General features: G+C 41.1%; 1 protein-coding gene across 1 annotated transcript; it reads right to left on the bottom strand.

The window, feature by feature from the left end:
- Positions 1-627: 627 nt before the first annotated feature.
- LOC138075672 (ubiquitin-conjugating enzyme E2 D3) lies at positions 628-1,647 on the bottom strand. The gene has a single exon (XM_068967590.1). It carries the CDS (start codon positions 1,414-1,416, stop codon positions 973-975), a length of 444 nt encoding a protein of 147 aa, XP_068823691.1. The 5' UTR covers positions 1,417-1,647; the 3' UTR covers positions 628-972.
- Positions 1,648-14,568: the final 12,921 nt, after the last annotated feature.

Raw genomic sequence — 14,568 nt, 5'->3', positions numbered from 1 at the left:
GATCAGTCTGTTCAAATTATTTCTTCTTGGTTCAACTTTGGATGGACTGTATGTTTTTAGAAACTTGCCCATTTATTCTGTGTCATCTAGTTTTTTTGCATATGATTATTCACAGTATTCTCTTACAGTTTTTGTATTTCTTTTTTTTTTTTTGGTTTATGCAACTTTATTGAAGAAAAATAAATCAATTACTAGCAGAGCTATTAGTTGATCACTCATCCATTGACAACTTGCATCATTTATTCAGTGCTATATTAAACAGTGTATTGGAAGATAGATTAATAATAGCTCCAAGGATCCTAACAATTTAAATGAAAATTACAAAATGTTTTGAGACCCTATTTTGAAATACAAAGGGCGTTTGACTTCCAATTTCCATTCTCTGTAGAACAAGAACAGGTCATTCCTTTATTGACATGCATAAAATACATCACATTTTCTGTTCTGCTGATGCTATAAATTCAATACCAATTCTCCAGCCATATCAGTTATGAGCATAAAGTGTATCATATAACCTCAAATCTCTAATGGTGGAAGGCTTAAACAAGAATGGATGCTGCTAGAATAATGCTGCTTCCTTTGATGTGACAACTCCGCATCCATTTCCCTCCCTCTCAGATGATTCTTCAGCATGTTAGAGCAGTGAGGAATGGTTTTAGTCTCATAACCAAGTTAGAGTGAAGACATTGGCCACATAATACACATGCTCCATTTTTTTTTTAAATTCTGAATCTTGGGCAACTGTTCTCTTGTAACTACTTTACAGTTTCTAAAAGCAGTTATTGTCCAAAGCTGGAAGAACTTAAGTCTTCTCAGATGAGCATGTGAATGAACGGAGGGAGGTAAACAAAAAATAAAATTAAAAAAGATGAGGTCTGATAGGGGAGCAGCTGGATAAGAAAATCAAAAAAGGAACAGTAATTTAAAGTTTATTCCAGCTATAATGCAGGTTATTCTGACTTTAAGGTAGCATCACATGGCATACTTCTGAGTCCATTCCCGAGATATTCTGTTGTACTTATCTCTGTCTGTTTTATAGATCCGTGCAATCTCTGGCACTAGGGGGTCATCTGGGTTTGGATCACATAGCAGTGAACAAATGGATAAAAGAACTTTAGAAATAGTTAAAGCAGGAGACCACTGTGATCTTAGAATATCGAGACAAATGCTGCCATTACTGTTAATATTTGGATGATAAATTCTTGTTGTAAATGCAACCTTAGGTGGTTTGAAGGGGTAGTCTGTAGGAAAATGAATTGTCAAAAAGAATACACCGCCTTGATATGGGCTGTCATTAGGTCCCATAATTGTGGCTTGCCAGTGAAACATATCATCCCCAACTGGACCTGCAGAACATTGTGCTGGAGGGTCACGGGCCAAATCACTAAGTTCCTTATTAATCCGTTTCAGCGCCATAGTCTGTGCTTTTCGTCTGGCTCCTCACTATCTCGGTGTGTGCTCGAAGGTCCGGGCAAAACTCTTGATTATCCCGGCGGCTGGGAAGGATTGTCTCTTCGTCTCACACCGGCTCTGCCAGACACAGGCGCAGAGGGCCCGGGGCCTCCCTCACGCTGCGGCCTCGGCCTCCTCCCCGCGCGGCAGCTGGTGCCTCCCCGGCCCTACGGGGCTCACGCGCACGACACAGCCACAAGATGTCCGCTCTGACGGAACTCAGTTTTTGTATTTCTGTGATATCAGTTGTTATTTCCCCCTTTTCATTTCTTATTTTGCTTAATTGGGTGTTCTCTCTCTTCTTCTTGGTGAGCCTGGCCAGAGGTTTATCAACTTGGTTTGCCATTTCAAAGAACCAGCTGTTGGTTTTACTGACTTGTTTCTATTTTTTTTAATCTACATGTTATTTATTTCATCTCTGATCTTTATCTATCCTTCATTCTGCTGACTTTGGATCTTATTTGTTCTTCTGTTTCTAATTCTATTAGGTAGTAGGGTTAAGTTATTTGAAAATTTTCTGTTTTTTGAGGAAGGCCTGTATGGACTTCCCTCTAAGAACTGTGTTTACTACATCCAATAAGTTTTGCATGGCTGTGTTTTCACGGTCATTTGTCCCAAGGTGTTTTTTAATTTCATTTTTGTTTGCACTGTTGGCAAATTGGCTTTTTAGTAGCATATTGCTTAGTCTCTATGTAATCAGTTTTTTCCCCTCATTCCTTTTTCTGTGGTTGATGTCTATTAATAGTTTCATGCCATCATGGCTAGAAAAGATACTTGAAACAATGTCTGTTCTCTAGGTTTGTAGAACCTTATTTCTGCTCTAATATACGGTCACTCTAAAGTGTTTCACGTGCACTTGAAAAGAGTGTGGCTCTTGATTTTTTGGATCTAATGCTATAAAACATCAACTCAGTCTCCCTGTTCTACTTTATTATTTTGGTTTTTTCCTTGACAAAGATTTTGTTTTAGTTTTATTTCAGGTTTTAGTTTTCCAGATGGGACATGACAAAAGATTTTATTTAAAAAAATTGTTTTTAGTTGGAGGATAATCGCTTTACAACATTGCATTAGTTTCTGCTGTACAACAACATAAATCAGCTGTAAGTATACATAGACCCCCTCCCTCTGGAGCCTCCCTCCCTCCCACCCCCACCGTCTAGGTCCTCACAGAGCGCTGAGTTGGGCTCCCTGTGTTATACAGCAGCTCTCCACTAGCTCTCTGTTTCTGGTAGTATTCGTATATGTCAGTGCAACCCTTTCAGCTCTTTCAATTCATCCCACCCTGTTTTCCCCGTTGTGTCCACAAGTCCATTCTCTACATCTGTATCTCCGTTCCTGCCCTGCAAATAGGTTCCTCAGCACCATTTTTCTAAATTACATATATGTGTGTTAATATACAAAATTTGTTTTTCTCTTTCTGACTTAATTCACTCTGTGTGACAGACTCTCTAGGTTCACCCACATCACTACAAATGACCCAGTTTCAGTCCTTTTTATTAAGGTCGAGTAATATTCCATTTTATATATGTACTACATATATCTTTATCTGTTCATCTATTGATAGACTTCTAGGTTGCTTCCATGTCCTGGCTGTTGTAAATCTGTATAGTTGCTAAGTCGTGTCCAACGCTTTGTGACCCCATGGACTGCCAGGCTCCCCTGTCCATGGGATTCTCCAGGCAAGAATACTGGAGTGGGTTGCCATTTCCTCCTCCACAGCTGTTGTAAATAATGCTGCAATGAACATTGGGGTACATGTGTCTTTTTTCAATTATGGTTTTCTCAGGGTATATGCCCAGTAGTGGGATTACTGGGTCATATGGTAGTTTTATTCCTAGTTTCTTAAGGAATCTCCATACTGTTCTCCATAGTGGTTGTATCAGTTTACTTTCTCACTAACAGTGAAAGAGGGTTCCCTTTTCTTCACACCCTTTCTGGGATTTAGTCTGTAGATTTTTTTGATAATGGCCATTTTGATCCATGTGAGGTGATAGCTCACTGTGGTTTTGATTTGCAGCTCTCTAATAATGAGCAACGTTGAGCATCTTTTCATGTGTTTCTTGGCCATCTGTATGTATGTCTTCTTTGAAGACGTTTCTACCCAATTTTGATTGGGTTGTTTGTGTTTCTGATATTGAGCTACATGAACTGCTTGTATATTTTGGAGATTAAACCTTTGTCAGTTGCTTCATTTGCAATTATTTTCTTTCACTCTGAGGGTTGTCTTTTCATTTTGTTTATGGTCTTCTTTGTTGTGCAAAAGCTTTTAAGTTTAATTAGGTCCAATTTAGGAGAAGGCAATGGCACCCCACTCCAGTACTCTTGCCTGGAAAATCCCATGGGTGGAGTAGCCTGGTAGGCTGCAGTCCATGGGGTCGCTAAGAGTCGGACACGACTGAGTGACTTCACATTCGCTTTTCACTTTCATGCATTGGAGAAGGAAATGGCAACCCACTCCAGTGTTCTTGCCTAGAGAATCCCAGGAACGGGGGAGCCTGGTGGGCTGCTGTTTCTGGGGTCGCACAGAGTCGGACAGACTGAAGTGACTTAGCAGCAGGTCCCATTTGTTTATTTTTGTTTTTATTTCCATTACTCTTGGAGGTGGGTCAAAGAAGATCTTGCTGTGATTTATGACAGAGTGTTCTGCCTATGTTGTCCTCTAAGAGTTTTATAGTATCTGGACTTACATTTAGGTCTTTCATCCATTTTGAGTTTATTTTTTATGTATGGTGTTAGGAAGTGTTCTAATTTCATTCTTTTACATGTAGCTGTTCAGTTTTCCCAGCACCACTTAATGAAGAGGCTATCCTTTCTCCATTATCTATTCTTGCCTCCTTGGTCAAAGGTAAAGTGCCCATAGATGCATAGGTTTATCTCTGAGATTTCTGTCCTGTTCCATTGAACTGTGTTTCTGTTTTTGTGCCAGTGCCATACTGTCTTGATTACTGTAGCTTTGTGGTATAGTCTGAAGTCAGGGGGGTTGATTCCTCCAACTCCATCTTTCTTTCTCAAGATTGCTTTGGCTATTCAGAGTCTTTTGTGTTTACAAACAAATTGTAAAATTTTTTGTTCTAGTTCTATGAAAAATGTCATTAGTAATTTGATAGGGATTGCATTGAATCTGTAGATTGTTTTGGGTAGTACAGTCATTTTCACAATATTTATTCTTCCAATTCAAGAACATAGTATCTCTCTCCATCTGTGTCATCTTTGATTTCTTTCCTCATTGTTTTATCGTTTTCTGCGTACAACAAGTCTTTTGTCTCCTAAAGTAGGTTTATTGATTTTTTTCTTATTGTTCTTTTAGTCTCTATTTCATTTCCTCTCTGATCTTCACTATTTCTTCTGTTGCCTTTAGGTTTTGTTTGTTGTTCTTTCTCTAATTATTTCAGGTGGTAGGTTATGTTATTTAACTGAGATTTTCCTTGGGGTTTTGTTGTTTTTTGGGGGAAAGCCTGTATCACTATGAACTTCTCTCTGAGAACTGCTTTTGCTGCATCTCATTGATTTTGTATGGTTGTGTTTTCACTGCCATTAGTTTCAAGTTATTTTTTTTCAATTGCTCTTAGATTTCATTGTTGACTCATTGGTTTCATCAATATCATGTCATTTAGTCTCCATGTAATCCGTTTTTTATCATTTTCTTTTTCTGTGATTGACTTCTAATTTCATGCCGTTGTTATCAGAAAAGATGCTTGAAATGATTTCTGTATTCTTAAATTTATTGAGATTTGTTTCTGCCCTAGTATGTGGTCTATCCCAGGGGATGTTCTAAGTGTACTTGAAAAGGATGTGTCTTCTGGGTTTTTTGGATGTAATGTTCTGAAATTATCAGTTAAGTCTAACTATTGTATCATTTAGGATCTCTGTTGCCTTATTGCTTTTCTGTCTAGAAGATCTGTCCATTGATGTCAGGGTGGGTGTTAAATTCTTCTACTATTATTGTATACCTGACAGTTTCTCCTTTTACGTCTGTTAGTATTTGTTTTATATATTTGAGTGCTCCTATATTGGGTCGCGTATATGTTGACAACTATAATATTCTCTTCTTATAGTGATCCTTTTATCATTGTATAGTGCCTTTTTCTTTGTGACCTTTGTTTCAAAGTCTGTTTTGTCTAATACAAGTGCTCCAACCCCCACTCTTTTGTCCTTTTTGTTCACATGAAATCTGTTTTCCATCCTCTCAATGTTCAGTGTATGTGTGTATGTCCCCTGAAGTGGGCCTCTTGTAGACAGTATACTGTAGGTTTTTGTTTTATTATTCAATCTGGCACTCTGTGTTTTTCAATTAGAGCATTTTGTCCAGAGACATTTTGATAACAATTGATAAATATATATTTATTGCCTTGTAAACCTTGTTTTCTTGTTGATTCTGCATTTCATTTCTTTCTTTTTGTTTTTCCTCTGGTGGTTTGATAACTTCTTTTTGTTTTATGCTTATGTTCACTTTCATTTTTATGAGTTTGTTGTATGTTTCTGACTTGTGGTTGCCCTGTTTTTCAAGTATGTTAATGCCTTCCCATATCTACTTGCATTATACTGATGGTCTTTTAGGCTTAAACACATTCTTTAAAAAAAAAAAAACACTACATTTTCTTACTCTCCTACCTCACATTTTATGGTTTTGATGTCTTCTTTTACATCTTTATGTTTATTATTTTGGTTTTCATTGTGGTAATCATTGCTTTTCACAGGATTTTTAAAGTTTAAAAATCTGTCTGCTGGCTTTTTAAAGTGATTTACATTCCAGTTGTGGTTTTCTCTTTCCTACAGCTTCTTGCTTCTTTTCTATTTAGAGAAGACCTTTCAATATTTCTGTCAGGTTAGGTTTAGTAGTGCTGTTATGTTCTTTTATTTTTTGCTCATCTGAGAAATTCTTTATCTCTTCTATTCTAAATTATAATCTTGTTGGGTAGAATATCCTAGGTTGTAGATTCTTCCTTTCAGGACTTTGAATATGTCTTGACACTCCCTTCTTCCCTGTAACATATCTGTTCAGGAATCAGTTGGTAGCTTTATGGGAGTTCCCTTGTAATTAACTGTTAGTCTCTGGCTGCCTTTAGAGTTCTCTTTAACTTTTGCCATTTTAATTATAATGTGTCTTGGTGTAGGTCTATTGGAGTTCATCTTGTTTGGGACCCTCTGTGCTTCCTGTACCTAGATATCTGTTTCCTTCTTAAGGTTTGGAAGTTTTCAGCCATAATTTATTCAAGTGCATTTTTTATCCCCTTTCCTCTTTCTTCTCCTTCTAGAATCCCTATTATGTATAGATTGGCATACGTCTTTTATATTGCTTTCATTTGTTTAAAATTTGGCTTTCTGTCTGAAGAACTAAAAAGCCTCTTGATGAAAGTGAAAAAGGAGAGTGAAAAATTTGGCTTAAAGCTCAACATTCAGGAAACTAAGATCATAGCATCTGGTCCCATCACTTCATGGCAAATAGATGGGGAAACAGTAGAAACAGTGGCTGACTTTATTTTGAGGGGGCTCCAGAATCACTGCAGATGGTGACTGCAGCCATGAAAATAAAAGACACTTACTCCTTGGAAGGAAAGTTATGACCAACCTAGAGAGCATATTAAAAAGCAGAGACATTACTTTGCCAACAAAGGTCTGTCTAGTCAACGCTATGGTTTTTCCAGTGGTCATGTGTGGATATGAGAGTTGGACTATAAAGAAAGCTGAGTGCCGAAGAATTGATGCTTTTGAACTGTGGTGTTGGAGAAGACTCTTGAGAGTCCCTTGGACTGCAAGGAGATCCAACCAGTCCATCCTAAAGGAGATCAGTCCTGGGTGTTCATTGGAAGGACTGATGTTGAAGCTGAAACTCCAATACTTTGGCCACCTGATGTGAAGAGCTCTCATTTGAAAAGACACTGATGCTGGGAAAGATTGAGGGCAGGAGGAGAAGGGGATGACAGAGGATGAGATGGTTGGATGGCATCATCAACTAGATGGACATGGGTTTGAGTGGACTCCGGGAGTTGGTGATGGACAGGGAGGCCTGGCATGCTGCAGTTCATGGGGTCACAAAGAGTCAGACGCCACTGAGTGACTAAACTGAACTGAATTGGTGCTGGGAAAGATTGAGGGCACAAGGAGAAGGGGACGACAGAGGATGAGGTGGTTGGATGGCATCACTGACTCAATGGACATGAGTTTGGGTAGACTCTGGAAATTGGTGATGGACAGGGAGGCCTGGCGTGCTGCTGTTTATGGGGTCGCAAAGAGTTGGACACAACTGAGCAACTGAACTGAACTGAACTGCTATTCTTATTGAGTGATTTCCATTATTTATTTTCCAGATCACTTATTCTTTCTTCTGCATTCTGCTATTCATTGCCTTCAGCTCAGGTTTCATCTTGGCAAATGCACATTGTTCTTGCTTTGTCCTCCCAAATTATGATACAATTAAGCAAAAATCACAATAGTAGAAGACATTTATCAGTTTTATCAATAGCCAGACAAAAAATAAAAGACCATTACAATTGCAAGCCATAAAGGAAACATGATGAACCTAACAATATAAACTAATTACATACAATTTGGGGAGTTAAGCAGAGTGATGTTGTACGTGAAAGTGCATACATGCACATGTTTTCATCTGCCCATCCAGTCTTATGTCCTTTGATTTGTGTATTTAATCCACTTACATTTCAGGTAATTATCAATATCTATGATCCTAATACCATTTTCTTAATTGTTTCAGGTTTATTTTGTGGAGGTCTTTTCCTTCTCTTGTGTTTCCTGCTTAGAGAAGTTCCTTGGCAAAAGGAACTTGACTGTTTTGGTGGTGCTGAATTTTCTTAACTTTTGCTTATCTGTAGAGCTTTTGATTTCTCTGTCAAATCTGAATGAGAGTCTTGCTGATTATTCTTGGTTGTAGGTTCTTCTCTTTCATCACATTAAATATATCATGCCATTCCCTTCTGGCTTGTAGAGTTTCTGTTGAGAAATCAGCTGATAACGTTATGGGTGTTCCCTTGGATGCTGTTTGTCATTTTTCCCTTGTTGATTTTAATATTTTATCTTTGTCTTTAATTTTTGCCAGTTAGATTACTATGTGTCTCAGTGGGTTCCTCCTTGGATTTATCCTGCTTGGGACTCTCTGTGCTTCCTGAACTTGGTAGACTATTTTCTTTCCCATGTTAGGGAAGTTTTCAGCCAGTATCTCTTCAAATATTTCCTCTGGTCCTTTCTCTTTCTCTTCTCCTTCTGGGACATTTATAATGAAAATGTTGGTGTATTTATAATGAAAATTTATAATGAAAATGTTGTCCCAGAGATCTCTTAGGTGGCTTCATTTTTTTCATTCTTTTTTCTATATTCTATTTTGCAGCAATGATTTCCACCATTCTGTCCCCCAGGTCTTCTGTCCCCATTGATTCCTTCTAGTCTATTACTTGTCTCTCTTTGTTTTTTCTTTAGCTCTTCTAGGTCTTTGGTAAACATTTCTCACATCTCCATTGTTTTCCTGAGATCCTGGATCATTTTCACTATCATTATTCTGAATTTTTTTCTGGAATGTTGCTTATCTCCACTCCATTTAGTTGTCTTTCTGGGCTTCTATCTTGTTCCTTCATCTGGGACATAACTTTCTTTCTGTAATGTGGTTTTTGTTCTAGCCACTGTGGGATTGTTGTTATTCTTGCTTTTTCTGTCTGCCCGCTGATGGAGGAAGTTAAGAGGCTTGTGTAAGCTTCCTGATGGGAGGGACTGGTGGTGGGAAAAACTGGGTCTTGCTCCTATGGGCAAGGCTGTGCTCAGTAAAGCTTTAATCCAATTGTCTGCTGATGAATGGGGTTGTTCTGTCTTTCTGTTAGTTATTTGGCCTGAGACGACCCAGCCCTGTGGTCTGTGAACTTCATGGTAGGGTTAGTGGCAATCTCTAAGAGGACTTATGTCAAGGGATCTCTTGCAGGACTGCTGCTGACAGTGACCCTGTCCCCACGGTGAGCCATTGTTGATCCATGCCTCCCCAACACCAGCAGGTGAGTCTGGTTCAGTCTCCTGTGGGGTCACTCCTCCTTTCCCCTAGGTCTTGGTGTATGCAAGGTTTTGTTTGTGTGCTCCAAGAGAGGAGTCTATTTCCCCCAGTCATGTAGAAGTCCTGTAATTAAATCCCACTGACCTTCAAAGTCAGAGTCCTTGGGGATTCCCATTCCCCTTGTTGGATCCCCAGGCTGGGCAGCCTGATGTAGAACTAAGAACCTTCACAACAGTGGGAGAACTTCTTTGGTATTATTGTTCTCCAGTTTGTGGGTCGCCCACCCAGAAGATATGGGATTTGATTTTATCATGATTGTGCCCACCCTACAGTCTCTTTGCAGTTTCTTCTGTGTCTTTGGATGTGGGGTCTTTCTTTGGTGGCTTCCAGCATCCTCCTGTTGATGGTTGTTCAACAGCTAGTTGCAATTCTGGTGCTCCCACAGGAGATGAGCGCATGGCCTTCTACTCTGCCATCTTGAACCACTAATCTGCATTTCTGTCAATGTTGTTGTTGTTCAGTTGCTCAGTCATGTCTTACTCTGTGACCCCATGGACTGCAGCATGCCTGGCCTCCCTGTCCCTTACTCTTATCTCCTGGAGTTTGCCCAAGTTCACATCCATTGCATTGGTGATGCCATCCAGCCACCTCAACCTCTGATACCCTCTCATCCTTCTGCCCTCAATCTTCCCCAGCATCAGGGTCTTTTCCAATGAGTTGGCTATTCATATCAGATGACCAAAATACTGGAGCTTCAGTATCAGTCCTTCCAATGAATATTCATGATCAATTTCCTTTAAGATTGACTGGTTTGATATCCTTAGTCTTCTCCAGCCCCACAGTTCAAAGGCATCAATTCTTTGGCACTCTGCCTTCTTTACGTTCCAGCTCTCACAATGGTACATGACCACTGGGAAGACCGTGGCCTTGACTTTACAGACCTTTGTCGGCAGAGTGATGTCTCTGCTTTTCAACACACTGTCTAAGTTTGTCATTGCTTTCCTGCCAAGAAGCAATCCTTTTCTGATTTCGTGGCTGCAGTCACCATCCTCAGTGATTTTAGAGTGCAAGAAGACAAAATCTGTCAGTTTCCACCGTTCCCCCTACTATTTGCCATGAAGTAATGAGGCCGGATACCATGATCTTAGGTTGTTGGTTTTTTTTTTTTAATTTAGTTTCAAGCTGGCTTTTTTACTATCCTCCTTTACCCTCATCAAGAGATTCTGTCAGTAGACATTCTTAATTCTTTCGGTAGTTTCACTGTCTCCTTTTTGAACTGGGTGTCTCGTCAGACTGAAGAGGTCTGTCCCATTGTTCTTTCAGGGAAATTCTCTTGATCTTTTAACTGGGAGTGGTTCCTTTCATTCTTCATTTTTTTCTTATATTTCTCTTACTCTGAGTTTAGGAAAAAACAATTATCTACTGTAGTCTCAGAGAGCTATTTTTGTGTGAGATCATGCACATGTAGCTTGGATGGGTTTAATATTTTTGGTGTGAAGGCTGTTTTTAGCATGGATGTCTGCTGCATCTTTCCTCAGCATGTGCTCACCATTATCCCCTTAATTGGAGGAGTAGGTGTGGTGGCTGGTGCCTTCCCCCAGAGCATGTGGCAGCAGCATGGAACTCATGTTTAGAGTCTGTAAAAGTATTTAATTTTTTCTCCTTCCCTGATTGTAGAACTCTCGTTCATACAATTAGCTCAGACAATGTCTGGGTGGCAGGGCTGTGGCTTCTGTGACTTCAACTAGACCGACATGGCATACACTGCCTTTCAGGTTACCGTGGCTGTAAAACCACTCCTGTCAATAAACCATTTGTCCTCAGGGCTGTCAAAAGGTTCATGTAAACGACCAGACCTGCTGGAGTAACTTTTTTCTATGGTCTCTATACACCGATGCCTGCTGCTGCTGGTGCTGCTGCTAAGTCACTTCAGTCATGTCCAACTCTGTGTGACCCCATAGACAGCAGCCCACCAGGCTCCCCCGTCCCTGGGATTCTCCAGGCAAGAACACTGGAGTGGGTTGCCATTTCCTTCTCCAATGCATGAAAGTGAAAAGTGAAAGTGAAGTCGCTCAGTTGTGTCTGACCCTTAGCGACCCCATGGACTGTAGCCTGCCAGGGTCCTCCATTTATGGGATTTTCCAGGCAAGAGTACTGGAATTGGGTGCCATTGCCTTCTCCAGATTGTACCTGATGACAGGTTAATCCATCTAAGTGTTGTCCCAGGCTGAACTTGGAAGCTCATTAACCAACAGCTGTGGCTGCTACTGCCTGCAGGCAGCTTAGCCATCCCAGAGCCACTGGTCTCTGTTCTAGTCCAGCCTTTGGATCAGAACTCATCTGTTATGAATGTATAGGGTAAAGGGCTTGTCCACATTTGGAAGCCCTGTTGCTGGTTCTTTACTCAGTTCAGTCTTTAGAGTCTTAAAGGCCTGCTGGTGGTCCTTACTCCACTGAAGTGGTTCCCTTTCTCCTCCCTTTAGAGCATCATATTAAGGTTTTGCTGTACATGTGTCCTTAGTCGCTTAGTCGTCTCTGACTCTTTGTGACCCTGTTCACTGTAGCCCACCAGGCTCCTCTGTCCATGGGATTTCCCAGGCAAGAATACTGGAGTGGGTTGCCATTTTCTTATCCAAGGGATGTTCCCAACCCAGGGATCAAACCTGTGTCTCCTGCATTGGCAGGCTGATTCTTTACCCCTGAGCCACCAGGGAGGTTGGGGTTTTGGTACAAGGCCATGATCTGGAGTCCAGATAGGACAGAACCCAGCATCCCGAGAAAGCCTCTGATCCACCTCTTTGTGGTTGGAGGTAGTAATGCCCTCCTTGCTGCTTTCAATCTATGGCCAGAGCTTGTGCCCCAGGGGTCAAAACAAATCCTAAATACTATGAGATCTGACCTTTGGTTTAGGAGACTTTACATCCCCCTTTTGCCAGAAAACTTAGGACTTTAACAGTGTTTTGATCTGAACCTTGCTTTATCACACTACTCAATTGATCATCAACTTTTTGTAGCAGAGTTCCCTTCTCAAGGCTCATTTCCCTCAGCTCCCTTGCTAACACATTTCCAGAAAGATGGGGAAACCCTATGGAAAACCCTATGGAAGCACTGTCCAGGTATATTGGGTAGCCTCCAGGGCAAATGGGTCTCTCCATTCAAAGGCACCTGGAGAAGGAAATGGCAACCCACTCCAGTATTCTTGCCTGGACAATCTCATGGACAGAGGAGCCTGGTGGGCTATAGTCCATGGGGTTGCCAAGAGTCAGACATGACTGAGGGACTATATAACAACAACATTCAAAGGCAAAAAGGCTTTAAGAATCTGGAGGTCAGGGAATACAGAAATGCATCTCTGAGGTCCAGAATAGAGAAATACTGGGTTCTCCCTGGCACGTGGGTGAGGAGAGCATATGGGTTTGTTACTAATGGGTGAATAGGGATGACTGCCTCATTCACTACTCATAAGTCTTGAGCAAACTGATCTTGCCTGTGAGCCTTCTGAATGGGGAGGATCAGGGTGATACAGGAGGATTGGCAGGGCCTAGTGAGTCCATATTTTAGGAATTTGGTGAGCCGCAGTTGGATCCCTCTCAGGGCCTCAGGCTTTAAAGGATATTATCTTTTGTAGGGGTGTTTTTCGCCAGGCCTTCATCTTATTTCTATCAGAGGAAACTGTTTTGCCCTTTCTGACACTGAGGTATCCCAAACTGCAGGATCCACCTGTTCTCTAATTTCTTGGGGGATGTCTTGGGGAATTTTGATGCCCAACTGGTAGGTCATCTGGGGCTCCTAATATGCATTCTCTATTCAGATTCTTTACCTCCTTGGACTTCACCTTGTCCTAAGAAATGTGTGCTCTATTACTCAGTCATGTCCAACTCTTTGGGACCCCATGGACTGTAGCCCACCAGACTCCTCTGTTCATGGAATCTTCCAGGCTTGGAGTGGGTTGCCATTTCTTCTTCCACAGGATCGTCCCGACCCAGGGATCAAACCCTAGTATCTTGTGTCTCCTGCATTGACAGGCAGGTTCTTTACCACTGTACCACCTGAACATACTTGTTCCTAACTTATTTAGCAAAGCTCTCCCAAGGAGGGGTACAAGGACATTCTGGCATATACAAGAAGGAATGTGTAATAATAATGGGCCCAATTCTGCAGGCAAAGAGAGATGTAAATCATCCTACTTTTGGCTGTCTATCAACTCCCATCACAGTATGCCAGGGTCCAGCCCCCACAGGATCCAGGGAAACCCGAAGGAGAAATGGCATCGGCGATTGATTTAGAGAGAGATAAGGAAAGAATGTTGACGATAAGAAAATAGAGGAGAGAAAGAGGCTGATATTCCTTGGTTTACATAGAGAACCAATAAAACTCTGAGACAAGAAGTTTGCCCTGTTCACGGAGGCCACAGGTGCCCTCCTGGTCTCCCGAGGGAGTGAAGACGCAGAACGTCTTCCCGTTCGGGTCTTAGAAACCCGGGCAGATAAGTGAACGCAGAGAGCCTCTATGCTCCAAGGGATCAGCCTGAAAAAGAGAGGGAGGGGGAGACAGAAAGTGATTGACACGGGGAGACCAAGCTGCTTCAGTGAGCGAGGCCCAATTACTTTATTTTCAAAAGGTACTTATAGACTTTTTTTATACATAGAGGGGAATGAAAGATGCAAGGTCATACAGAGTCAGCCCCAAACATTCCAGCAGTTTTGCCCTTATCGAAACCAGGATTTTTTCTGCATACCTTTCCCACAAATGATGTTGTGTACATTGTCTTCTGGCCTTGGAGGCCTGTGAACATTTTATGACCCTCTTTTGATAAAGGCTGCTCAACCAGAAAACTTATTTTCCCTCAAAGTGTTTTTTCTTTACATTTCTAATCTATGTCAGCCTCAGAGAATGCCAAACAGAGTTACATTTTTCACAGAGTAAAGGTGCAGTGAGTTATAAGAAAGAACTAGTTAGCTCAAAGATCTGATGTGGTTAAATTCAAGGCTACACTTGTTTTTCTTACATTCTCACTCTGTTAACTAATGCATTCCCAGGTGCACAGTGGATAAGGGATATGGGAACTTAGCAACAAGCATTGGCCCAATAATGAAATCCTACATCAGCACTACTCTAATTTAACT

Source organism: Capricornis sumatraensis, chromosome 3 (assembly GCF_032405125.1).
Source record: "Capricornis sumatraensis isolate serow.1 chromosome 3, serow.2, whole genome shotgun sequence".
Classification (NCBI taxonomy): Eukaryota; Metazoa; Chordata; class Mammalia; order Artiodactyla; family Bovidae; genus Capricornis; species Capricornis sumatraensis.
This window is presented reverse-complemented; position numbering and strand designations above follow the sequence as displayed.